We start from the raw sequence: 25,676 nt of genomic DNA on the forward strand, positions 1-25,676 counted from the left end.
GCCACAATCTTTCGCCGCTCATCCGCCCCAACCTTCCCACTCCTCTGTACCTAGGCCCCGCCGATGTTCCTGCCCACGCTCCAAAACGGCGACCAGGGTTTTGATGACATCACCCAGTCGCCCATCTCAAAATCGCCGCACACTTGGAACAAAGAGCCTTGTGTCCAACAAGGGCAACAAAGGCCCACACCCTCCCGTGGCCCTGGGCCCTGAACAATGGCCCACAGCCTCCCGTGGCCCTCGGCCCTGAATAAAGGCCCACAGCCTCCCCGGGCACCGGGCCCTGAACAAGGGACGGCAGCTGTGAGTAACCCGATTTCAAATCAGTGAAAATGACTTTCAAAAACTATGCAGAACAATTTACTAGTTATATTGGTGTATAGTAGTTTCTTCGTAAATTAAAAACATATTTAATCATCATAGGTAGTCCCTCAAAATCGAGGAAGACTTGCTTCCACTCTAAAAGTGAGTTCTCAGGTGACTGTACAGTCCAAAATAGGAATTGCAGTTTCTGTCACAGGTGGGACAGACAATCGTTGAAGGAAAGGGTGGATGGGGAGCCTGGTTTGCTGCACGCTCCTTCCACTGTCTGCATTTGGTTTCTGCATGCTCTCGCGGATGAGACTCTAGATGCTCAGCGCCCTCCCGGACGGCTCTTCCTCCACTTAGGGTGGTCTTGGGCCAGGGATTCCCAGGTGTCAGTGGGGATGTTGCACTTTATCAAGGAGGCTTTGAGGGTGTCCTTGAAACGTTTCCTCTGCCCACCTGGGGCTCGCTTCCTGTGTAGGAGTTCCGAGTAGAGTGCTTGCTTTGGGAGTCTTGTGTTGGGCATGCGGATCTTGTGGCCCGTCCAACGGAGCTGGTCGAGTGCGGTCAGTGCTTCGATGCTGGGGATGTTGGTCAGATCAAGAACGCTGACGTTCATGCGTCTATCCTCCCAGGAGATTTGCAGGATCTTGTGGAGGCATCGCTGGTGGTATTTCTCCAGCGCTTTGAGGTGTCTACTATATATGGCTCAGAGACATATTTAAAGAGGTGCCTATTAGTGCCCGTGCACCTAAAAAAAAGCAGCTTAATTTTTGGAGCCTCCTCGAAGGCCCGCAAATGGGCGCCATTAGCAGAAGCTCGCCATGGCGATTAATTCAATCTGGGGGCGTGGCCAGTTTTGTGGGGGGGGGGGCAGCTTCCAGCGTGATGCTTTTTAAATCAGTGCAAAAGATCGCAGAAACTCAGCTAGTGCTGAACATAATTTGCGCTTGAAATTCCTCGATCTTTTGCGCTGGTTTGGCCAATTTCAGGTGAATTGCATTGCAAAAACCAACAGACCTAGCGGAAACTCCAGGCCAATATTTTTTAATGCTGATATTAACAACAACAACAACTTGTATTTAATGTAGTGAAACATCCCAAGGCGCTTCACAGGAGTATTCTGACTTTAAAAATTTGACACTGAGCCGCAGAAGTAGAAATTAGGGCAGGGCTTGGTCAAAGAGGTATGTTTTAAGGAGCATCTTGAAGGAGGAAAGAGAGAGAGAGAGAGAGAGAGGAGGAGAGGTTTAGGCAGGGAGTTCCAGAGCTTGGGGCCTAGGCAACAGTAGGCATAGCCACCAATGGTTGAGCGATTATAATCAGGGATCAGAGGCCAAAATTAGAGGAGCGTAGACATCTTGGGATGGTTGTGGGCTAATGGAGATTACAGAGATAGAGAGGGATGAGGCCATGGAGGGATTTGAAAACAAGAATGAGAATTTTGAAATCGAGGCGTTGCTTAACCGGGAGCCAATGTAGGTCAGTGAGCACAGGGGTGATGGGTGAACAGGACTTGGTGTGAGTTAGGACACAGGCAGCCGAGTGGGCCTATCTGCCAAAATCTTGTTAAGTAAAATCATATTCTCGCATGCTGATTGTAAGGGGGTTGCGGCAGGGGTGGAGATGAGGAGTTGAATATATTTGTTGCACTTCCTATAACAGGTATATTTAATTTTATCCTCAATTTACTTCAAATGCTTTACATTTTAGGATTTTTCCCCCCTCCTCGTTACAATTACTGCTGCATCCTCCGATGAGCAAATCTTCTGAAGGTTATTTGTGCAAAATGATTGTATGTAAAAACTACACTTGTCCCGAAGGCTAGCTGACAGCAAGGCTTCCACTTTAAGCAACTCTGGAATTTATACTTCAGTCATTTATCACTGACCATCTGCTACTTTATTACATGTTTAAATCTATCATAATTACGTTGATTAAGGTTAATTTTACTCACTATAATGCAATCACACAGGTGAACAGATTGTGACCATGCTTGTAATTAAAAACTACAGGTGAATGGTGATCATGGGAAGAAATTAAAAATGACCGGTGCATTCTCGTGTGAATGGTGGCAACAGATTATCTTGCAGCTCTCCTCAAATACAGGAGTGTCCTGTATATGCTGCTTTCATATATAATAAAAGAGTTGACATTTTTTTTGATCCTTCTGAAACTACAATGCCTTAGAGTCCTGAAAGAAACCACATTTTTCCCAATGACGTCACGTTCTTAACTCTGTGCCTTGCCGCACTCTTCTCCTTTGAAGCCGTGTGATCTCCCCTTGTCATAACGGAAAGGGTGATGCTGGGGCAATACCGCCAATCTGTTACCACAGCATGAAACCACAAGGACATTTCACGACAGGAAATGTACCTTCAACAAAAGGGAGAGAATCTTTACAAGGCAAGGGCAGGTACGTTATTACACTAATTATTACAGAATTCAAATGTATTCTGTGTATTTTCTTTTGCAAAGACTCACTAGTCATTGAATCAAAGGATCTTACTGCACAGAAAGTGAACATTTGTCTCATCGTGCCCATATGGCTTTTTGAAAGGTAGCAGAGTTTTGAATGAGCTTCAGTTTGTGGAGAGTGGAAGATGGGAGGCTGACCAGGAGAATGTTGAAATAGTTGTATGGAAGTAACAAAGATGGGCATGGCTGAGGGTTTCAGCAGTGGATGAGCTGAGGCAGGGGCAGTGATGGGCGATGTCGCGGAGGTGAAAGTAGGCAGTCTTGTTGATGGAGCCGATTATGCGGTCGGAAGCTCATCTCGGGATCAAGTACGACACCAAGATGGTGAACAGTCTGGTTCATTCTCAGACAGTTGCCAGGGAGAGGGATGGAGTCGGTGGTTGGGGAACGGAATTTGTGGCGGGAACCGAAGACAATGGCTTCGGTCTTCCCAATATTTCGTCGGAGGAAATTTCTGCTCATCCAGAACTGGATGTTGCACAAGCAGTCTGACAAATCACAGACCGTGGAAAGGTTGAGAGTCAACCATCCGGTGTACTCCATTGGTCAGGCATCCAATAGTCAAATTCCACCACCAGGCATCAGTGTGGATATTAAAGTCTAGAGGGTACAGTATAGATTTACCAGAGTGAGAAACTGTAGTTATGAGGAGAGACAGAATACACTGGGACTACTTAAGTTGGAGCAGAGAAGACAGAGATTAAATGGATATTTTCAAAATTAAGAGGGGATTTGATGGAGCCAATAGCCTCTGATTTGGGGAGTCATTGATGAAGAGTCAGAAATGTGAAACTCCATTGAGAGTGAGGAGAGGAGTTAGGAGAAATCTCTTTATGTAGAGGGCTGTCAAGAGCATTACATGCATTGACACACAATAGCTGAGACAGACTTTAAAGGGTAAACTGGATAAATATTTGAAGCAGAGGAAAATGTGGGGAGTGAACAGGGCACTGGGGTTAGTCAATGTATTTACCGAGGCATATGAAAGCATGGGCCTTACGCTTAACGTCCGTAAGACAAAGATCCTCCACCAGCCTGTCCTAGCCGCACAACACTGCTCCCCCCCCCCCCCCCCCCCCAAGTCATCAAGATTCACGGCACGGCCCTTGACAACGTGGGCCATTTCCCATACCTCGGGAGCCCTTTATCAACAAAAGGCAGACATTGATGCGGAGATCCAACATTGCCTCCAGTGCGCCAGTGCAGTCTTTGGCTGCCTGAGGAAGATAGTGTTCGAAGACCAGGCCCTCAAATCTACCACCAAGCTCATGGTCTACAGGGCTGTAGTAATACCCACCCTCCTGTATGGATCAGAGGCATGGACAATGTACAGAAGACACCAAATCGCTGGAGATATATCACCAACGATGTCTCCGCAAGATCCTGCAAATCCCCTGGGAGGATAGGTGTACCAACATCAGTGTCCTTGCCCAGGCTAACATCCCCAGCATTGAAGCACTGACCACACTCGATCAGCTTCACTGGGCAGGCCACATAGTTCGCATGTCAGACACGAGGCTCCCTAAGCAATTGCTCATATGTGGAGCTCCTTCACGGCAAACGAGCCAAAGGTGGGCAGCAGAAACGTTACAAGGACACCCTCAAGCCTCCCTGGTAAAGTGCAACATCACCTGGGAGTCCCTGGCCGAAGACCGCCCAAGGTGGAGAAAGTGCATCCGAGAGGGCGTTGAGCTCTTCGAATCTCAACGCTGCGAGCGTGAAGAGGTCAGGCGCAGGCTGCGGAAGGAGCATGTGGTAAATCAGTCCCACCCCTCCCCGCCCCCCCCCCTCCCCCCGTCCCCGACGAATGTCTGTCCCACCTGTGACAGGGTCTGTGGCTCTCGCATTGGACTGTTCAGCCACCAAAGGACTCACTTTAGGAGTGGAAGAAAGTCTTCCTCGATTCCGAGGGACAATATTCAGTTAAAATTCACCACTTCAGTGTTTCAAAATTCTCATCCTTATTTTCAAATCCTTCCATGGCCTCACCCCTCCCCCTATCTCTGTAATCTCCTCCAGCCCCACAACCCTTCCGAGATGTCTGCGCTCCTCTAATTCTGCCCTCTTGAGCATCGCTAATCGCTCAACTATCGGTGGCCGTGCCTTCTATTGCCTTAGCCCCAAGCTCTGGTACTCCCTCCCTAAACCTCTCCGGCTCGCTACCTCTTTCCTCCTTGAAGACGCTCCTTAAAATCTACCTCTTTGACCAAGCTTTTGGTTACCTGTGCTAATTTCTACTAATGTGACTCGGTGTCAATTAAAAGAAAAAATCTAATACTCCTGTGAAGCACCTTGGGACGTTTCACTACGTTAAAGGCGCTATATAAATACGAGTTGTTGTTATTGTTTCTACAAAAATCATTTGCATTACAGGCTGTGCTGTCCGTGCCCATGTTCTGGATTATTGACTGGCGGAGTTCATTCATTTAAAAACCGATAAAAAGCCGGTCCAGACCTGTGCGGATCGTCGGGGTCACAGTTGGAGAGAAAGCTTGTAATGGCCTCGGACACTTCTTTATTGGACAGGACGTCCCACAGTCCGTCAGTGGCCAGAATCAGGACATCATCTGCTTCATGATCGTGCTCCGAGGCATCGTAAACTCGCACCTAGACACAAATCAATTGAATGAAACATTTTACTTTATTTAAAAAAAAAAGGATTTTCAAAAGCAGCTCAATGCTTTTCATACCCGCGCAGGAAACCAATTCTCCCACTGTCAATTATTCTCAACAACAGTCCTTTTAAAGAATCCCATGACCGTAAAAATCAAAATAACAGTGAACAACAATAAACGACAAATGCCGGAACAAATAAAATTACAAGCATGCTTTCAGTGGCAGAATGCTGTGATCTCATTCTTCTTTTGTGTCGGAAAGTATTGCAAATATAAATGCTGTTTTTTCCCCGCAATGTGCATTATTCTCATTTCTCTTTCACCAATAATGTTGTCACCTGTCACCAGCGGTTAGGCTGCAGGCCTGAAGATGCAATACCGAGCTCTTTGATTTAGGCCCCGCCAACTTACAGCAAACCTTCTTTCAGGTCATCAGCATTTGATTGGACTCAATATGGAAATCAGGCAGTTAACGTTCCCATGGCAACACCTTGACATTCTATCTCTGTCTCATCTCCACAGCTCATAAACCATGCAAGGTAGGCCCATCTCTCCTTTACAGATTTCTACTCCTGAATTGAATTACTTGGAGGAGGGAAGATGGGGAAAATTCTAATAAGCACAGCTGCTGTAAAGCCTTGTGCAGAAGTCACAACCTTATACTTACATGTTATATAAGTCACATAAGTAAAAGCTACACCGATGCATACTGTATCCCATTGTTTTAAACTGACAAAACAATCCTTACATGCTTGTTAATTAAGTATTAGATCCTACCACAGCTATGAATAGTAGAATGCAAAATTTGTGACCAAAATGTGACTGTACTTGTGTTTGTAAGTAAGCAGCACGGCAAAGCTATTTATTAATTAAACGTGCTCATTTGCATATGCAAATATGGCAGGATCCTCATTAAGAAAGCATGATTCTCTCAATATTCACAGAGTCCATTTATCTCCCTTGATTCACAGAGGTTACTGGTCCAGGGGTATGCACCGTGCGGCAAACGGAAAATGTTCTTTATCTGCATCTGAGTGAGGAGTTTAAGGTCAGCAACATTTGCTTAAAAACCGACAAGCTCGACCAAGCACAGACCGGATTGTTGCTTCAAAGGAGCGTCCGGTTTATTTTTTTGAATATATTGTGAAATGCCTCATTTTGCATTGATTTACATATGCAAGGAATCTTTAGTGAAATGCAAACTCCACATTAAAAAGCCACAAAGGCGATGTTTTATGTGCTCCATATAGACAGAAAGGAGAGAGTCAGGGTGCAAGGCTCAGTCGTGAGACGGTACAATTCTAGTACGTCATGCCGTGAATGCTGACACCGATTCCCCAGGATGATTATGCAGAAGCCAGAACAAGAGAACTAAAATGAAATGTTATGAAATGGCGGGGCCACTCACATCAATCATTTAATATTTTTATGCTCGCAGTCTTCAGTGACTTTACAGTGCTGGGGTGAGAGTTGAGACTAGCTAAAACTGAATTACGGAATTCATTCCCCCAAACGCAACTTTAGTCAACATTCGGCACTCATTTGCATATGAAAATATGCGTAATAAGTATACACCCAATGCAGTAAATCAAATGTATAATTCAAAACTGTTTTTGCTTAGAATGTACATAGATTAACTGCAGGATTGGATTGTAAACTAGTAGCAAGTTGCTCTGTAAAAGCGCTGCCATGCCGATGTATCCCGACACACTATTAACAGATACATGTTCCACTGAATCTTACTCTAAGCTGGTGCAATTCTTAATTGAATAAACATTACATTTTAAAAATAATAATTTGCAATGCAAAAGTGAGATGCAGAGTGAGGAGAAAGCAAAAGAGCTGCATTCAAATTGCTGTTAACACTTTCTCAATTTGTTTTGGGATTAGTTTCCAAGAATATTGCACTGAACACGGATTTTAAACTTGGATCTGTGGCCTGTGAGGCTCCATGGCATAAATACAAGACAGTCAGTAATAAATCCAATGGGGAATTCGGGAGAAACGTCTGTACCCAGAGTGTGGTGAGAATGTGGAACTCGCTACCATAGGGAACAGTTGAGGTGAATAACATAGATGCATTTAAAGGGAAAGCTGGATAAGCACATGAGGGAGAAAGGAATAGAAGGATATGTTGATAGGGTGAGATGAAGAGGGGTGGGAGGAGGCTCGTGTGGAGCATAAACACTGGCACAGACTGGTTAAGCCGAATGTCCTGTTTCTGTGCTGTAAAATTCAGTGTAATTCTATATCTGAGAAACACTTTGCACACAATTATTGTTGAAACTCTTTTTATAGTCTCCTCACCAATGATTAAAGCATAAGTGTAAAGAAATTTCATATCGAGACCAAATCTTTTCTTTCTGAAATGTTGTTTGTCAAAAAAAATGCGTCAATAGATAACTGTAAGGCACGAAGAGAGAAAATACATTACACCCACCTAATGTAGTTTTCATATGGGCCTTCATATGGGGTGCACAGCATGCCAGCCTGTTTCAGATGGGAGACTGTTTAAATGTGCAAATGAGTGGGATCCTGATTGCAATTAGGAAGGACCAGTGGGATGAGCAAGCACTGCGTACGCTCCATCCATTTGTAGCAGGCTCCGAGTGGCCTAACCAGCCACCCCTTAAAGGGGCTTCTCACTGGTAGCCGCTCCACTAAAAGGGCCCCAAACCACTTTGCCTTTTATTTGAGGGGACAAGTTGGGGCAAGAGTGCTCCTCCTGATTCCACAGAAATACTGCAGCCTGCTGCCGGTCTGTCCAGACCCCACCCACCAGCTCCCTCCCACCCCCCACACCTGCCGGCCAGATCAGTACAGGAGCTGGCCCATTTCCCAATCCGCCCTCAATCAGTGAGCAGCGGCAAAACTCCCGTTTGGTCATCTGTGCTCACCGACCGAATCCGAACATGGTTCAACTGGGTGGCCCCGATCTCTGCGCCAACTTCACGCCCATTTTGGGCAGAATTGGAAAATCCCTTTCCCCCCCCTCCCCACCCAATGTGTCTTAATTGATCCTCATTTTCAAACAGATCATACCATTTTATTGAAATAGGAGCAGGAGTCGGCCGTTCGGCCCCTCGAGCCTGCCCCGTCATTTAATATCATGGCTGATCTTTTACCTCCACCACTTTCCTGCACTATCCCCATATCCCTTGATTCCCTTAATATCCAAAAACCTATGTATCTCTGTCTTGAATATACTGAAAGACTGAGCCTCCTCAGCCCTCTGGGATAGAGAATTCCACAGATTCACAACCCTCTGCGTGAAGACATTTCTCCTCATCTCAGTCCTAAATGGCCAACCCTTTATTCTGAGACTGTGACCCCCAGCCAGGGAAACATCCTCCCTGCATCTACCCTGTCAAGCCCTGTAAGAATTTTGTATGTTTCAATGAGATCACCTCTCATTCTTCTGAACTCGAGAATATATGCCTAGTCTACTCAATCTCAAAGGACAATCCCTCCATCCCAGTAATCAGTCTGGTGTACTTTGTTGCACTCCCTCTATGGCAAGTATATCCTTCCTTAGGTAAGGAGGCCAAAACTGTACATAATACCCCAGGTGTGGTCTCACCAGGTCCCTATATAATTGCAGTAAGACGTCTTTACTTTTATACTCAAATCCTCTTGTAATAAAGGCCAACATGCCATTTTCTTTCTTAATTGCCGTCTTAAAGAAAGTAGAAGTTTGTAAACTATGGCAGTCTCCTCACTGTCAGAGCAGCCATTTCAACCTTTAGTGGTTCCAATTTTCAATTTGCTGGAAGATTAATATTCGTATCTGTAATGTGTTTGCTTCATGAGTTCTTTACTTAAGAATTCATAGCAACACATTACTATTAAGAACTAGTTGGTTTATTAACAAAGGTTTAACAATAACACTACACATTACCAGTTCATCCACTAGGCTCAAACTGCATACCTCATTGTGGATGACTTAGACCCAACTGCCTGGGGTTTTATTGAGTCTTGTGAATAGCACGTGACTCGCTAAGCCACTCACAATGCAACAGCTCTACAAACCTGTGAATACATTACAGCATAAAAATCTAGAGAATACACAGAGATTTAAGGGGGTGATTTTCAACTTACCACTGGACCAGAAAACTGGCCTTGCGGGTGAGGTGACCAGTATAGAAACCGCTCGTTTTTACTTTCCATTGAAATCAGTGGATCGGGAAAGCGGGTGACGATGCTGGACCTGCAACGCTGGTTTTACGGTCTGGCAGCAGGTAGAAAAAGATTCCCTGATGGCCGTAAGTTTGTAACAAGGCTTTACCCCTCAAACTGTTCATGTAGCTTCGTACAGCTTATGGCGGACGCAAGTGCCACTGGGAGACTGGCGGGTATTAGTTTGGAGGAGGGCGCGTCACTCCGGAAATCAATTCTCGAGATGACTTGGTCATTGATTAGGGTTTATTCACTGAAAGGTCAGAAGTGTAGGGAGTCTTAGAGGTGGATGATTGCCATCTTCCAAGTGTCCAGATGTGGGGAAGGTCAGCTCAAGGTCAAGCAGAACGACATGGCTTCCCAGCACTTAAAGCAACAGAGGATCCAGGCGTGGAGACTGAGGCCTACAGTTGCCGACATGAACGTGAGGAGGATGGCTTGGCTTTTGCTGACATTGGACTGCAGGAAAAGTTGGGTTCATCCAGGACATGATGTCAGTTGGTAGTTGGATAATATTGGCAACAGCCTTATAATCAACAGTAGGTAGTAGGGATAGATTAGGACACAAAGATTGGCATAAAGCCGATCAGAAACTACATGCAGATGCTTTGAGCTACAGTGGACTCAAGATGGTTACTTTACCTCAGGAGCGCACGAGAGAAAGGGCTTTATATGGATATTAGAATCGTGAACCTTCAGATCATGATCTCCAAGTCCTCGAGTGACACCAATAGTCGCCATTACACGTGCCTATCAAACAAATCACATTTAGTACCTCAGTGTACACATCTCTCACATCAACAGACAACCTACTATCTTTTTAAAAACTAAAGAACATTTTTAATAATGTGCATTAACTAATATGCCTGTGCCACATTGAAAACATTGTAAAACCAGCATGCCTGTGTCACAGTGCTGGCACTAGACCGGTAAGAGTGAAGTAAATGAGACTGTTTGAAGACCAGGATCTCAAACCCAGCACCAAGCTCATGGTCTACAGAGCAGTAGTGATATCTGCCCGCCTATAGGCTTCAGAGACACGGACTATGTACAGCAGGCACCTCAAAGCACTGGAGAAGTACCACCAATGCTGCCTCTACAAGATCCTGCAAATCCAATGGCAGGATAGGCGCAACGTGTTCTCGCTCAGGCCAACATCCCCAGCATTGAAACATTGACCACGCTCATTCAGATCCGATGGACGGGCCACATCATCCGCATGCCCGATATGAGACTCCCAAAGCAATCGCTCTACTCAGAGCTCTGACCTGGCAAGCAAGCCCCAGCTGGACAGAGGAAATGCTCCAAGGACACCCTCAATTTTAATGGTGAATATTTTAATGGTGAATATTTCACCACATGCCAGAATTTACTCAACTGTTCATTGACTACACAAGTATAAGAAGGAGAAGGAGGCGAGAAAGATAAGAGTAGTTGCAGAGATACGGAAAGAGAGAATTCTAGCTACAGTTCCGCCATACATGTTGAGTTCAACCCAGGCCATTCCCCAAAACCGCCTACTTGGCGATTACAGTGGAACCGAGAGGGGCTTGACAAGAGCGAGCTTCTCTACTCAACATCTTACTGAAAAACATGATGCATTGAGAGAACAGGGTCCTAATGAGGCTCCCTTCTAAATCAAACTTTATGAATGCTTTCATGGTTAGAAAGAATTGGCAACTTTTCAGAGATAATCTTGTGGCTTTCAAGGACAGATGTGCACATCTATACAATATCTAAGTGAATGAATGAGCGGACCACAGTGGGTGACACACTTTTGGGTGGTTCCGCTTCCTCACTCGCCAGGAGCCTGGATTAGAGGCGCAGGCATGGAGGTTAGCGTGTCGTTTTGTGGTGGCTTCCCATCGTCAATATCGCAACTTTTAATGACTGAACTCTTCAAATGTCCAATCCGCACTCTCGTCCAGTGAGATTCAACGCTGGGAGGCACGCTTTGTAAAAATTTACCCTTGTATGCTTGTACAGTATAAGTGCAGAGTGTGCAGTGTCTACATCTTCACAATTATAAGTACAGGATATGCATTTTCCAAAGCATATTCTTCACACAATCATTAGCCTTCAAGTTGATTACATAATACGATGGCTTGTTGTGTAAACATGCAGTGACTCAGTAAGGAATTTCAGTATTAAAATGCAGGCGAGTCACTTGTAAACCAACAAATAATTTACTGAGGACCTTCAAAAACAAGATTAATTGCACGACATTGAATGTTAGAAAAACGACTGATTTTCAATAGTGAAGTGAAATAGGCAGTTTCATGCAAGGTAAGTAAAAGAAAGACTTGCATTTCTATAGCGCCTCTCACAACCTCAGGACGTCCCAAAGTGCTTTACAGTCAACGAAGTACTTTTTGAAATGTAGTTACTGTTGCAATGTAGGAAGCACGGCAGCCAATTTGCGCACAGTAAGCTCCCACAAACAACAATGTGATAATGACCAAATAATCTTTTTTAAAAATATGAGAGATGTTGGTTAATATTAGCCAGGACACCGGGGATAACGCCCCTGCTCTTCTTCAAAGTAGTGTCATGGGATCTTTTACAACCACCTGAGAGAGCAGACGGGACCTCGGTTTAACATCTCATCTGAAAGACGGCACCACCGATGGTGCAACACTCCCTCAGCACTGAAACGTCAGCTTAGATTTTACGCTCACGTCTCTGGAGCAGTCTGGACACGCCGTGTGTGCATCACCAGTGTCCTTCCAGTATTACAGCAGCATGCACTCATCCTGAACTGGACACTCTGAACAGTTGCAAGATGTGAAATGTTCCATCAGTGAACCTCTCAATATTAATGAGTTCCAATATCTACCCAACAATGGAACTGGCATCACGATGTGAATTTCAATAACCATTTAAATTTCTCATTCATTTTTTATACCGCTGAGATATACAGATCGGGCCCGAAGAGAGGAGTAGTTTCTGTGACGGGACTGGCTTTCCTGAGGTTGCTTTGCCAGAGATGGGGCTTTTCTGGAGCCCGAGCACTGTGTTACCTTTTCAAGACCACATCCCCCGCCCCCAACACCACACCCCGTGCTTCATTAAAACTACAAGTCCCATAATTCCAACGTGTTGTGCTAATTGAGCTGTGAAAGCATCTCAGTTCACGATGCACTGGCAGCATTTTACTCAGATGGTCGTTGAGCACTTTTTCTTTTCGATAGACCACATGAGGTTTTAAAAAAAAAAGACAGATTTGGGTAGGAAAAGCAAGCTCAGCGTCATCGACAGAAAATAAAATAAAATAGAAAGACAGACAGACAGAGACATAAAGACATGCATTTATATAGCGCCTTTCACAACCACCGGACATCTCAAAGTGCTTTTCAGCCAATGAAGTACTTTTGAAGGGAAATGCAGCAGCCAATTTACGCACAGCAAGCTCCCACAAACAGCAATGTGATAATGACCAGATGATCTGTTTTTGAGATGTTGATTGAGGGATAAATATTAGCCAGGACACTGGGGAGAACTCCCCTGCTCTTCTTCAAAATAGAGTGATGATATCTACCTGATCCACGTCCACCTGAGATAGCAGACGGGGCCTCGGTTTAATGTCTCATCCAAAAGGCGGCACCTCCTGCAGTGCAGCGCTCCCTCAGAACCGCACTGAGAGTGTCAATCTAGATTTTTTGTGCTCAAGTCCCTGGAGTGGGACTTGAACCTACACCTTCTGACTCGAGAGTGATTGCACTACCCACTGAGGCACGGCTGGCAATTAGTTAAAAATAGTTAATGAAGAAATCCCAGCAAGTGGAACCAAGTCACAGCCATTGTTCCCTGTAACCTGCTCAATGTCCTGCAGAGCCTGTTTCTTTAGATTTCTGCGCATGCGCGGTGTTTCCAATGTAAAAGCCGGTGAGCGGCCTGCACGGGACCTTGCAGATTACTGCACGGCCATGCACACACGCAGCTTAGAGGGAACATTGGTCACAGTCCAGTTAAGAGGAAGAAGAAATCAATAGTGATCTCCTCGACTAGTTTTGATCGTCAAGGGGGGGGTCGGAGAAGAATTTTACAGGACCTCCCCCCTGGCCCGTTTCTCCCCCTGCCCCCCTCCCCCCCACCCTCAATCAGGTTGTCCGCCTCTCCCAGGAAATCACATGGTGTCAAGTGGGATGGGAGAAGTGTATAGATCGTGATACACAAGGTATCACAATTGTGTGGGACAGCCTAGGTGTGGCCAGAAGGTCTTCCCCGATCGCCATATAGCCTAGAGTGGGGAGAAAATAGAGACAGTTTGCGAGGCTGTGCTCAAGGGCGAGTGGGATTTGGATTATTTATTTAGAACCACAAAACAAATAAATAGAGGTGCTGAGACAGAAACTCCGTGAAATGTATAGCTGCAAGAACAAAAGACTAGAGACCATGTAAAAAATGGATGGAACAATTAAAAACAGAACAAAGAACAAGGCTGGCAAGAGGGACTGTTTAAGAACAAATTTGCATTTATATAACAAAATCGATCAAAAGTGTTCCACAGTATTTTATATAAAATGAATTCTTTATGGAGCGCAATCATTGTTGTTACCCAGGCAAACGTGAGAGCCATTTTACACACAGCAGGGTCCCCTAAGAAGCAAAGAGATGAATGACCAGTTTCATACATCGCCCCTGCCTCAGCTCATCTGTTGCTGATGCCCTCATCCATGCCTTTGTTACCTCTATTCCAAAGCACTCCTGGCTAGCCTCCCACATTCTACCCTACTGCCACTGGACCAAGACCTAGCTCTGTCAAGTCCGTGTGGTGGCTGGTCTGCAACTGCCACCACACGTTAAAAAAATTCACACAAGGCATCTTCCACCTCTTCAGGATGTAGTTCAGGACCTTGAATCTTAGGTCCTTCATTGGAACACCTGTGAACTTATCCTTTTTTGGCGTGGAAGCACGTCATCCTTGTTTTGAGGGACTGCCTATGATGATGACCCTACATAAACTAGAGGTGATCCAGAACTCAGCTGCCCATGTCCTAACTCGCATCAAGTCACGATCACCCATCACCCCCCTGTGCTCGCTGACCTACACTGGCTTCCTGTTAAGCAATGCCTCGATTTCAAAATTCTCATCCTTGTTTTCAAATCCCTCCATGGGCTCGCTTCTCCCTACCTTTGTAATCTCCTCCAGCGCCACACCACCATCCCACCCCACTCCTCCAGAGATATCTGCGCTTCGCAAATACTGCCCTTTTGAACATCCTTGATTATAATCGCTCAACCATCGGTGGCCGTGGCTTCAGTTGCCTAGGCCCCACGCTCTGGAACTCTCTCTCTACCTCCCTTTTCTCTTAAGATGCTCCTTAAAACCTACCTCTTTGATCAAACTTTTGGTCACCTGACCTAATTTCTAATGCGGTTCGGTCAAATTTTTGGCTTATAACACACCTGTGAAGCGCTTTGGGATGTTTTACTACATTAAATCGCTATGTTGGTTGAGGGGAAGAAAGTGGCCCAGGATACTGAGAGGATCAACTGCCATTAGGATCTTTAGCATCGCCCTGAACAAGCAGATAGCACAATGTCTTATCCGTACGATGACCCCTCCAGTAACGCAGCATGCCCACAGTACTGCAGCGTCAGCGTAGATAATGTGCTCAAGTCCTGGAGTGGGGCTCGAACCTATGACTCAGAGTGCAGCGTGCCAAGCTGACGCTGGTACTTTGGTCTTGGCAATGATTGTTTCTGGTTCTGTCCCTTCCTATGTCCCTGGGAAAATGAACCACAAAACAGAAAATAAAATGACAGAAAGAGCACAAGCACCATGCAGGAACTGGGAGAAACAATGGGAAGAGGAGCAGAATGAATCAAAGGAAAAGCAGAACTTACACTAAAGCCTGAGATACAATGAAAAGCAAAAGAGAAAATGAATCAACAGAACTAGAGAAAGGGAAAGTTAGAAGCAACATCAAGTAATTTCATAGATTCATAGAATCATACAGCACAAGAGGAGGCCATTTGGCCTATCATGCCTGTGCTAGCTCTTTGGTAGAACTATCCAATTAATCCCACTCTCTTGCTCTTTCCCCATAGTCCTGTAATATTTTTCCCCTTTAAGTATTCATCCAATTCCCTTTTGAATGTTAGTACTGAATCTGCTTCCACCAGCCTTTCAGGCAGATGACTATCTCCAACAAGCAAGAGCCTAAACACCAGCCCTTGACATTCAACGGCATTACCATTGTCGAATCCCCCACCATCAACATCCTGGGGGTCCCCATTGACCAGAAACTTAAATGGACTAGCCACCTAAACACTGTGGCACCAAGAGCAGGTCAGAGGCTGGGTATTCTGCGTCAAGTGTCTCACCTCCTGACTCCCCAAAGCCTTTCCACCATCTACAAGGCACAAGTCAGGAGTATGATGGAATACTCTCTACTTGCCTGGATGAGTGCAACTCCAACAACATTCAAGAAGCACAACACAATCCAGGACAAAGCAGCCCACTTGATTGGCAGCCCATCCACCACTTTAAACATTCACTCCCTCCATCACCGACAGTGTGTACCATCTACAAGATGCACTGCAGCAACTCGCCAAGGCTTCTTCAGCAGCACTTCCCAAACCCGCGACCTCTACCACCTAGAAGGACAAGGGCAGCAGGCGCTTGGGAACACCACCACCCCCACGTTCCCCTCTATGTCACACACCATCCTGACTTGGAAGTATATCGCCGTTCCTTGATCGTCGCTGGGTCAAAATCCTGGAACTCCCTCCCTAAAAGCACTGTGGGAGTACGTTCACCACACGGACTGCAGTGGTTCAAGAAGGTGGCTCACCACCACCTTCTCAAGGGCAATAAACGCTGGCCTTGCTGGTGATGCCCACATCCCAGGAATGAATTTTTAAAAATCCTAACAACTCGCTCAGTAAATAAGTATTTCCTCATCTCCTCTCTGGTTCTTTTGTCAATCACCTTAAACTTGTGTCCTCTGGTTACCAACACTCCTGCCCACGGGAAACAGTTTCTCCTTATTTACTCCATCAAAAACCAGAAGAAAGAAAAATCAGAGAAAGAGGAAGAGAAGAGCGACACACAGGAGAGTCAGAGAAGGAAGCAGGAAATTCAGCAAAGAAGGGAAAGTGCAAAACTCATGAGGAGAGATGGAAACTATTTGCAGATATAGCCAATCAGCCATCGATGCCCTTGTTTGCTCAGTCGAGAAGGAGTGAACCTTAAACAATGTATGGGTTTGAAAAAATGTGGCAGGATTAATTCATTCGTGTACAGCCTCTGATTGAAAGTAAGCCCAGGTCCATGAGGTGCCCTGGATACATCCCCGCTGGGTGGCTCTTGGAAATAATTACAATCCGCACAATGGCAAGTCATTTTACAAGAAGAGCTAGAAAGTGGGATTAGGCTGGATAACTCTTTGTTGGCCGGTGCAGACGCGATGGGCCGAAATGGCCTCCATCCGTGCTGTACATAAGAATATAAGAAATAGAAGCAGGAGTAGGCCATTTCACCCCTTGAGCCCACTCCGCCATTCAATAAGATCATGGCTGATTTGATCCTGGCCTCAACTCCACCTTACCGCCCACTTCCCATTAAATTTCTATGATTCTATGAAGAATAAAAAGAACAGCGTGTCTCCAGGACCGTCAGGAAGTGACGAGGTGGGTGGGGATGGGGGGGTGTGGGGGTGGACCGTCACACCTCGAGCATCACCGGAGATTTTGGCACCCTTTTGGCAGACAGATACGCAAACACTCCTATTCATGTGCAACACAATAGCCTACCTTCTTTCCCTCCCCGTATACCAAGGGAAACTTTAGGTCATCTTCCTCTATGATTTTGTATGCCCTGTAGTGAAAAGAAAACAGTTGGCATCAGCACAGATTCACATCCCCCGCTCCCCGCCCCCATCCCCCTTTCCACATCTCCATAAGATGACAGGACCTGATGTGTAGCCTTCATGTTAAACTCCGGGGGGGTGGGGTCTGCCCATGGCACAGCTTGTGCCAATCTCATTTTCTCGCGCGTCCTGTCTTAATAGGTATGGGAGGCAAGGCAATTATTTCTGCAAATGATGGGCAGTGTTAGAAATTGTAGATCAGATTTTTTTTTCTTACTGAAATGGAATGGAGATGGGAGATTACAGCTCTTTAAAGCAAGTGCTCTTCTTTCAGTGTACAGAAAGCCCTGGGAGTACCTGTGCGTAAACGATAAGGATATGACTAGATAAAGTCTTTCCCTCTCCCTTCCTCCTACCACCCCAGTGAAAATTTGATCGCATTGCCATGCAGTGTTAGCAGTCAATTTGAAAATACCTCAACCGTACTGTGCAAAATCTATTTTCTTTTTTTAGTAGGTGGGAAATTTTTTTAAAAACCCACATCGGCCCAATGTGCTGACGCAAAGATAAACGAAGAACAGAGAATGTTTTATTAATATCAGTGTGATCGTTCAGTTTCTTCCCCCTGTATTCCAGCCCCGCCCCCACCCCCCCCAACACACACACATACAGACAGCGGTCTCAGCAACAGTCATTCATCACTGTCGATACGCGGCACAGCTCGGGTCAGGTCCCCTGCCGTTCCTCAAGGTCCGTGCAATACATCCAGAAATCCAGCGTTTTGCATTCAGTAGATCATTAAATCGCTAACAATCCCGCGTTCAGCTCTAGCCTTGCTAATCATTTGCTATCGTCCTCCAACCCGCATTTGTGCCTCTTCTCGTTTTTACAGTTACACCAGCCAGATAAAAAGGACACACATATAAAAGTGGCTTAGCACACATGGAGCAGGGCTGATCGCAGCTGTGAAAGTTCTTTAATTGTGTGATCTGCCGCATTGATTCAAACCATGTGCACCACTGCTTTTGTTATTCAGAGTACGAGGTAATTATACCTCTTCCTGCGCTGTAATGCAACACCTCTAATCATATCCACTGATGTAGCTGCCACTCGCAATAAACATTTAAATTACACACCCAGGCATGAGGGATTAGGAGCCTGGTGAGGCAGCGAGCACAATATGGAGATGTGAGGTCTGCTGGGATGCACAGAGTGCTAACCATAGTTGGGTGGGGAGGTGGGGTTATGGACTTCTCCATTGCTCCGCAAACTGGTCACCTCCTCCTCTCTTTTGAAAGTCCAGCATGCTTTTTAAACAAAATGCTTTGGAACATAACTTAAGATTAACTTTTTAATTCATGGAAATTTATGGCACAGGAGGCCATTCGGCCCATTGTGTCTGTACTGGCTATCCAGCCTAATCCCACTTTCTAGCTCTTGGTCCGTAGCCCTGCAGGTTATGGCATTTCAAGTGCATATCCAAGCACTTGTTAAATGTGGTGAGGGTTTCTGCCTCTACCACCCTTTCAGGCAGTGAGTTCCAGACCCCCACCACCCTCTGGGTGAAAGATGTTCTCTCAGCTCCCCTCTAATCCTTCTACCAATTACTTTAAATCTATGCCCCGATTATCCATAAGAATTTAAAAAACTATATTTTGCACAAGACTTCCAGGTAGGTGCATATACCCTATATGTTGCATAATTGGGTTAACGTCAATATAGATGAAACTTGCCTGAACGTGATTCTTGCTGGTTTCACAGGGGCTAGTCGCTCTCCAAAACCTCCTGCGAGAATCTGGGCAGTGATTGTTGGCAGGCTTCTTAACGATGGGCCCATCGCAGTCAACGGGAAAATCTATTCCCCAGCCAACATTCCCCCATCTGACATATCCCATTCCAGGAAGGTCACTCGACAGCAGTTGGCAGCTGACCTTCACTTTCCTTAGCTGAGGGGCACTTGGGGGCAAATCGTAGGCACCCCACCACATTCTAGCCGCGACCAGCGAACTCAGCACAGGTCAAGGATCGACCGTGGGACCTTCCTGGTCTGTGCAGCATCGAGCGTTGCATTTACTCATCGAGACAACAAAGGGGGCTCATACCCCCTTGTCTGAATTAGGGCATTACTTGTGGAGAATAATTTTCTACCTGGAAGTGATGTCAAGTCACGCGACCTGGTTTCTGTCAGTGTGACACAGGATTTGCTTGAACACCACCCATAATATGTGGTGTAAATAGGGAGATGGCGTACTGAAAATTAAACCCATCAGAGTCGGAATGTAATCTTCTGATTCACAATTCAGGTTACATTTCTCGGTGAAGTCCCACTTGCCATCACTCTCCTCTCGGTATCTCAATCTGTAGGTGTAATCGGCTGAGTGGGAGTTACAGTATAAATGTGAGTAAGTGGACATTTAAATGGAAGTGCGGATTTAAATCCGATGGTTGTCCACAGGTCACAATTGTATAATTCACGTGCAAACACCTCATCACATTGACAATGTTAGACAGCTGTGGTGGTTCTTTACTGTGAAGATGCTAGCCCTTTAATATTCTCATTGTCGCTGGGTCAAAATCCTGGAACGCCCTCCCCAACAGCACCGTGGGAGAAACTTCACCACACGGACTGCAGCGGTTCAAGGCGGTGGCTCACCACTACCTTCTCAAGGGCGATTATGGATGGGCAATAAACACTGGCCTTGCCAGCGACGCCCACATCCCGTGAACTAATTTTTAAAAAAAACCTTAACCAGGAGTGATGACATTCAGTAATTTAATCCTGGGGCTCAAGTAATGGCTATCACCCGCTTGTGCTTTCTGACATTTTCAGCAGGGCAAGGGAAAGGAGTAATTTTATGAATTTGCGCTCCCAGTGTGGAGAATTGGCTGCGGGGAGAGCGTACCTCAGGAACTCAAGCACTTGCTCCCCACAATTGTGTGTCCATTAAAATGAATAGACTGCAAATTGCAGGAGGCACACACCTGAATACTACATAGGGCTGTCCTATGAGAAGAGATTGAACAGAATGGGCCTATATGCTCTGGAGTTTGGAGAAGTGGGAGGTGATCTCACTGAAACGTGCAAAATTCTTTCAGGGTTCGACAGGATAGTTGCAGCGAGGATGTTTCCCAGGCCGGGGAGGCTCGAAGGGCTTAATACTCTACTCCTGCTCCTATTTCTTATGTTTTATGTTTTTATGAAACATAAAAGATACTGAGGGGGGTTGACAAGGTAGATGCAGGGAGGATGTTTCCCCTGGCTGGGGAGTCTAGATCCAGGGGTCACAGTCTCAGAATAAGGGATCGACCATTTAGGACTGAGATGAGGAGAGATTTCTTCACTGACAGGGTGGTGAATCTTTGTAATTGTCTACCCCAGAGGGCTGTGGAGGCTCAGTCGTTGAGTATATTCAAGACAGAGATTGATAGATTTTTGGATATTAAGGGAATCAAGGGAAATGCGGATCGGGCAGGAAAGTGGAGTTGAGATTGAAGATCAGCCATGATCTTATTGAATGGCGGAGCAAGCTCAAGGGGCCAAATGGCCTACTCCTGCTCCTATTTCTTATGTTTTATGTATGCTCCAGTTGTGCGAAGCTCTGAGGAAAGATTGGATAGGCTGAGGTTGTTTTCTTTGGAACAGAGGAGGCGGAGGCGAGATTTAATTGAGGTATATAAAATTATGAGGGGCCTAGATAGAGTGGATAGGAAGGACCTATGTCCATTAACAGAGAGGTCAATAACCAGGGGGCATAGATTTAAAATAATTGGTAGAAGGATTAGAGTGGAGTTGAGGAGAGCTTCTTTCCACCCAGAAGGTGGTGGGGGTCTGGAATTCACTGCCTGAAAGGGTGGCAGAGGCAGAAACCCTCATCGCATTTAAAAAGTACTTGGATATGCACTTTGAAGTGCCGTAACCTACAAGTCGATGCACCAGCAGCTGGAAAGTGGGATTAGGTTGGATATCTCTTTTTCGGCCGGCACAGTCGCAATGGGCCGAATGGCCTCCTTCTGTGCCTTAAATGTTTATGATTCGACGTGGCGGGAGCACTAAAGACAAGCATTTATCCTGTGGCCTTGCTTACAGTGGGTGATGGTCAGGTGATGAGGGAAGAGTGGGCACGAGGCAGAATGATCATACACGGACGGACTCTGGATGGGCCGGTTATTGGGTTCAATGGCCACGTCTCATTTCAAGCTTCACTACTGGTTGAATTCTTAATTAGACTGCTGCATGATAATTACCCCCACATAGCAGATTATTTAATTTCTGTTATGCTTTTGAACCAGAGTGACGTTTATCAAGAAATAATCTTGCAGTTAAATGTTAAGAGAGAAAGAAAGAAAAAGCGATGAAGAAAGAGAGAAAAAAAAAGAAAGAGAGAGAGAGAGAGAGAAAGAAAAAGCGAAAGAAAGCAAGAAAGACTTGCATTTATATAGCGCCTTTCATGTACATCGGACATCGCAAAGCGCTATACAGCCAATGAAGTACTTTTGGAGTGTAGTCACTGTTGTAATGTAGGAAACACAGTAGAATTTTTGCGCACAGCAAGCTCCCACAAACAGCAATGTGAAAATGACCAGATAATCTCTGTTTTCGTGATGTTGATTGAGGGATAAATATTGTCCAGGACACTGGGGATAGCTCCCCTGCTCATCTTCGAAATAGTACCATGGGATCTTTTACGTCCATCTGAGAGAGCAGACGGGACCTCGGTTTAACGTCTCATCAGAAAGACGGCACCTCTGACAGTGCAGCACTTCCTCAGCACTGCACTGGAGTGTCAGCCTGGAGTTTTGTGCTCAAATCTCTGGGTGGGACTTGAACCCACAACCTTCTAACTCAGAGGCAAGAGTGCTACCCACTAAACCGCAGCCGACAAATCAGCAGAATATATAGATCAGCAGAAGTCCAAGACAGGGCGACCCCATGAGACACATTCAATCCCCTTTATGGCCATGTTCCTACCAGCCAGTCATGTTGAAATCCCTGAAAAGCATTTTCTTCCCAAGTTCTTTGCGCTGCACTCTTCTGGAAAACTCCAAGTGAGTGAATTCATTTCCCAATAGATGTGGCTGCAGACAAGCCTGTGGGCAGAAAACACAAGTAACAGTGGGTGAGGAAATATGCATTTACATTGCAATGGCTCCCCATTAACCACGCGTTTGAAATCGTCACTGCTCCCAGGATGTAGTGCAAACAGTTCTTGCATGTCATCGGTCAGGTGAGGTCAGACACAAGGGGTCATTTAGACCTGATTCGCCAGATGGCAAACTCACAGGATCGGGTGGAACGCCGGTTTTACAGCCCGCTCGACATTACTCTCCATTTACGGTAAAATCAGGCCGGGTGCAAGACCAGCTTGAGAAGACTTGCATTTATATAGCGCCCATCAAGTCTTATAGGACGTCCCAAAGTGCTTTACAGCCAATAAAATACTGGTTGAAGTGTAGTCACTGTTGTAATGTGGGAAATGCGGGAGCCAATTTGCACACAACAAGCTCCCACAAACAGCAATGCGATAATGACCAGATAATGTTTTTTTAAAAAAAAAGTGATGTTGATTGAGGGATAAATATTGGCCAGGACACCGGGGATAATTCCCCTGCTCTTCTTTGAAATAGTGCCATGGGATCTTTTATGTCCACCTAAGATGGCAGATGGGGCCTCGGTTTAACATCTCATCTGAAAGACGGCACCTCCGATAGTCCAGCACTCCCTCAGCACACTGCACTGGAGTGCCAGCCTAGATTTTTGTGCTCAAGTCTCTGGAGCGGGACTTGAACCCACAATCTTCTGACTCAAAGGCACTAAATTGGCACCCGATCCCATCAATTTCCCAATGGGAGGGTTGGATTAAAATTGTCCCTAAAGCATTTACGAGGAGTGGGACAAATCCAATTCCGTACCCACACTTTGTCACTGCTGTGTGTGTTCACCATCATTTCCACGATAATCCCAGACTTATGTAGTTACTACTACAGGAAGAAGTCAAAACTTGTGGTGTGTATCATCACTGCTTGATCCAGTCAGACCAAGGACAAACATACAGCAAGCCACCAAATGAAAGAAGAGAAAAAATAAATGCTAAAATGAGCTTATATACAGCAGTTGGCACTTTACCCTGGCAGTGCCTGACAATTAACCACTTCTACCAATGTATCTAATTTTTTTTATTTGTTCACGGGATGTGGACGTTGCTGGCAAGGCCAGCAGTTAATGCCCATCCCTAACTGCCCTCGAGAAGGTGGTGGTGAGCTGCCTTCTTGAACCGCTGCAGTCCGTGTGGTGAAGGTGCTCTCAGTGTTCTTGGGAAGAGAGTTCCAGGATTTTGACTGAGCGACGATGAAGGAACGACGATATATTTCCAAGTCAGGATGGTGTGTAACTTGGAAGGGAACTTGGAGGAGATGGTGTTCCCATGCGCCTGCTGCCCTTGTCCCTCTAGATGGTAGAGGTCGCGGGTTTGGGAGGTGCTGCTCAAGAAGCCTTGATGAGTTGTTGCAGTGCATCTTGTAGATGGCACACACTGCAGCCACAGTGTGCCGCTGTTGGAGGGAGTGAATATTTAAGGTGGTGGATGGGGTGTAAATCAAACGGGCTGCTTTGTCCTGGATGGTGTTGAGCTTCTTGAGTGTTGTTGGAGCTGCACTCATCCAGGCAAGTGTAGAGTATTCCATCACACTCCTGACTTGTGCCTTGTAGATGGTGAAAAGGCTTTGGGGAGTCTGGAGGTGAGACACTCGCCGCAGAATGCCCAGTCTCTGACCTGTACTTGTTGCATCAGTATTTATGTGGCTGGTCCAGATGGCGAGGGATTTAGCGATGGTAATGCTGTTGAATGTGAAGAGGCGATGGTTAGACTCTCGCTTGTTGGAAATAGTCATTGCCTGGCACTTGTGTGGCGCGAATGTTACTGGTCACTTATCAGCCCAAGCCTGAATGTTGTCCAGGTCTTGCTGCATGCAGGCATGGACTGCTCCATTATCTGAGGAGTTGCAAATGGCTCTGAACACTGCAGTCATCAGCGAACATCCCCACTTCTGACCTTATGATGGAGGGAAGGTCATTGATGAAGCAGATGAAGATGGTTGGGCCTAGGACATTGCCCTGAGGAACTCTTGCAGCGATGTCCTGGGGCTGAGATGATTGACCTCCAACCACCACAACCATCTTCCTTTGTACTAGGTATGACTCCAGCCAGTGGAGAGTTTTCCCCGATTCCCATTGACTTCAGTTTTACTAGGGCTCCTTGATGCCACACTCTGTCAAATGCTGTCTTCATGTCGAGGGCAGTCACTCTCACCTCATCTCTGGAATTCAGCTCTTTTGTCCATGTTTGGACCAAGGCTGTAATGAGGTCTAGAGCCGAGTGGTCCTGGCAGAACCCAAACCGGGCATCGGTGAGCAGGTTATTGGTGGGTAAGTGCTGCTTGATAGCACTGTCAACGACACCTTCCATCACTCTGCTGATGATTGAGCGTAGACTGATGGGGTGATAATGTCTTGGGTTCCGCCAGGAGCACTCGGCTCCAGACCTCATAAAACTGTAAAACTGAAATCAATGGCAAGCAGGGAGAAAACTCTCCACTGCCTGGCGTCATACCTAGCACAAAGGAAGATGGGTTGTGGTAGTTGGAGGTCAATCATCGCAGCCCCAGGACATCGCCTTATTTAAGGAGAGATATACTTGCATTGGAGGCAGGTCAGAAAAGGTTCACGAGGTTGATTCCTGAGATGAAGGGGTTGTCTTATGAAGAAAGGTTGAGTAGGTTGGGCCTGTACTCATTGGAGTTTAGAAGAACGAGAGGTGATCTTATTGAAGCATATAAGATTCTGAGGGGGCTTGACAGGGTAGATGCAGGGTGGATGTTTCCCCGAGTGGGGGAATCTAGAACTATGGGCATAGTTTCAGAATAAGGGGTCACCCATTTAAAATGGAAATGAGGAGGAATTTCTTCTCTCAGAAGGTCGTAAATCTTTGGAATTCTCCACCACCAGTGAGCGGTAGAAGCTGGGTCATTGAATATATTTAAGAACATAAGAACATAAGAAATAAGAGCAGGAGTAGACCATTTGGCCCCTTGAGCCTGCTCCGCCATTCAATAAGATCATGGCTGATCTGATCATGGTGGAGATAGACAGATTTTTGAATGATAAGGGAGTCAAGGGTTATGGGGAGCGGGCAGGGAAGTGGAGTTGAGGCCAAGATAAGATCAGCCATGATCTTATTGAATGGCGGAGCAGGCTCGAGGGGCCAAATAGCTTACTCCTGCCCCTATT

The 25,676-nt window shown here is 46.0% G+C and overlaps 1 protein-coding gene and 1 long non-coding RNA gene across 2 annotated transcripts in view; one reads left to right on the plus strand and one right to left on the minus strand.

The window, feature by feature from the left end:
- Positions 1–25,676, plus strand: part of LOC139280668 (uncharacterized) — a 237,155-nt gene that overhangs the window by 60,091 nt on the left and 151,388 nt on the right. The window lies entirely within an intron of this gene.
- ppm1h (protein phosphatase, Mg2+/Mn2+ dependent, 1H) overlaps positions 1–25,676 on the minus strand; it is a 198,144-nt gene that overhangs the window by 7,732 nt on the left and 164,736 nt on the right. Inside the window, exons 6-9 of the mRNA XM_070900271.1 lie at positions 22,362–22,480; positions 17,337–17,400; positions 10,218–10,325; positions 5,240–5,391 (exon numbers count right to left, since the gene is read on the minus strand). Of these exons, the coding sequence (XP_070756372.1) occupies positions 5,240–5,391; positions 10,218–10,325; positions 17,337–17,400; positions 22,362–22,480 (443 nt within the window). The remainder of the gene's footprint in view (positions 1–5,239; positions 5,392–10,217; positions 10,326–17,336; positions 17,401–22,361; positions 22,481–25,676) is intronic.

The sequence above is a fragment of the Pristiophorus japonicus genome, chromosome 15 (assembly GCF_044704955.1).
Source record: "Pristiophorus japonicus isolate sPriJap1 chromosome 15, sPriJap1.hap1, whole genome shotgun sequence".
In the NCBI taxonomy this organism is placed as follows: Eukaryota; Metazoa; Chordata; class Chondrichthyes; family Pristiophoridae; genus Pristiophorus; species Pristiophorus japonicus.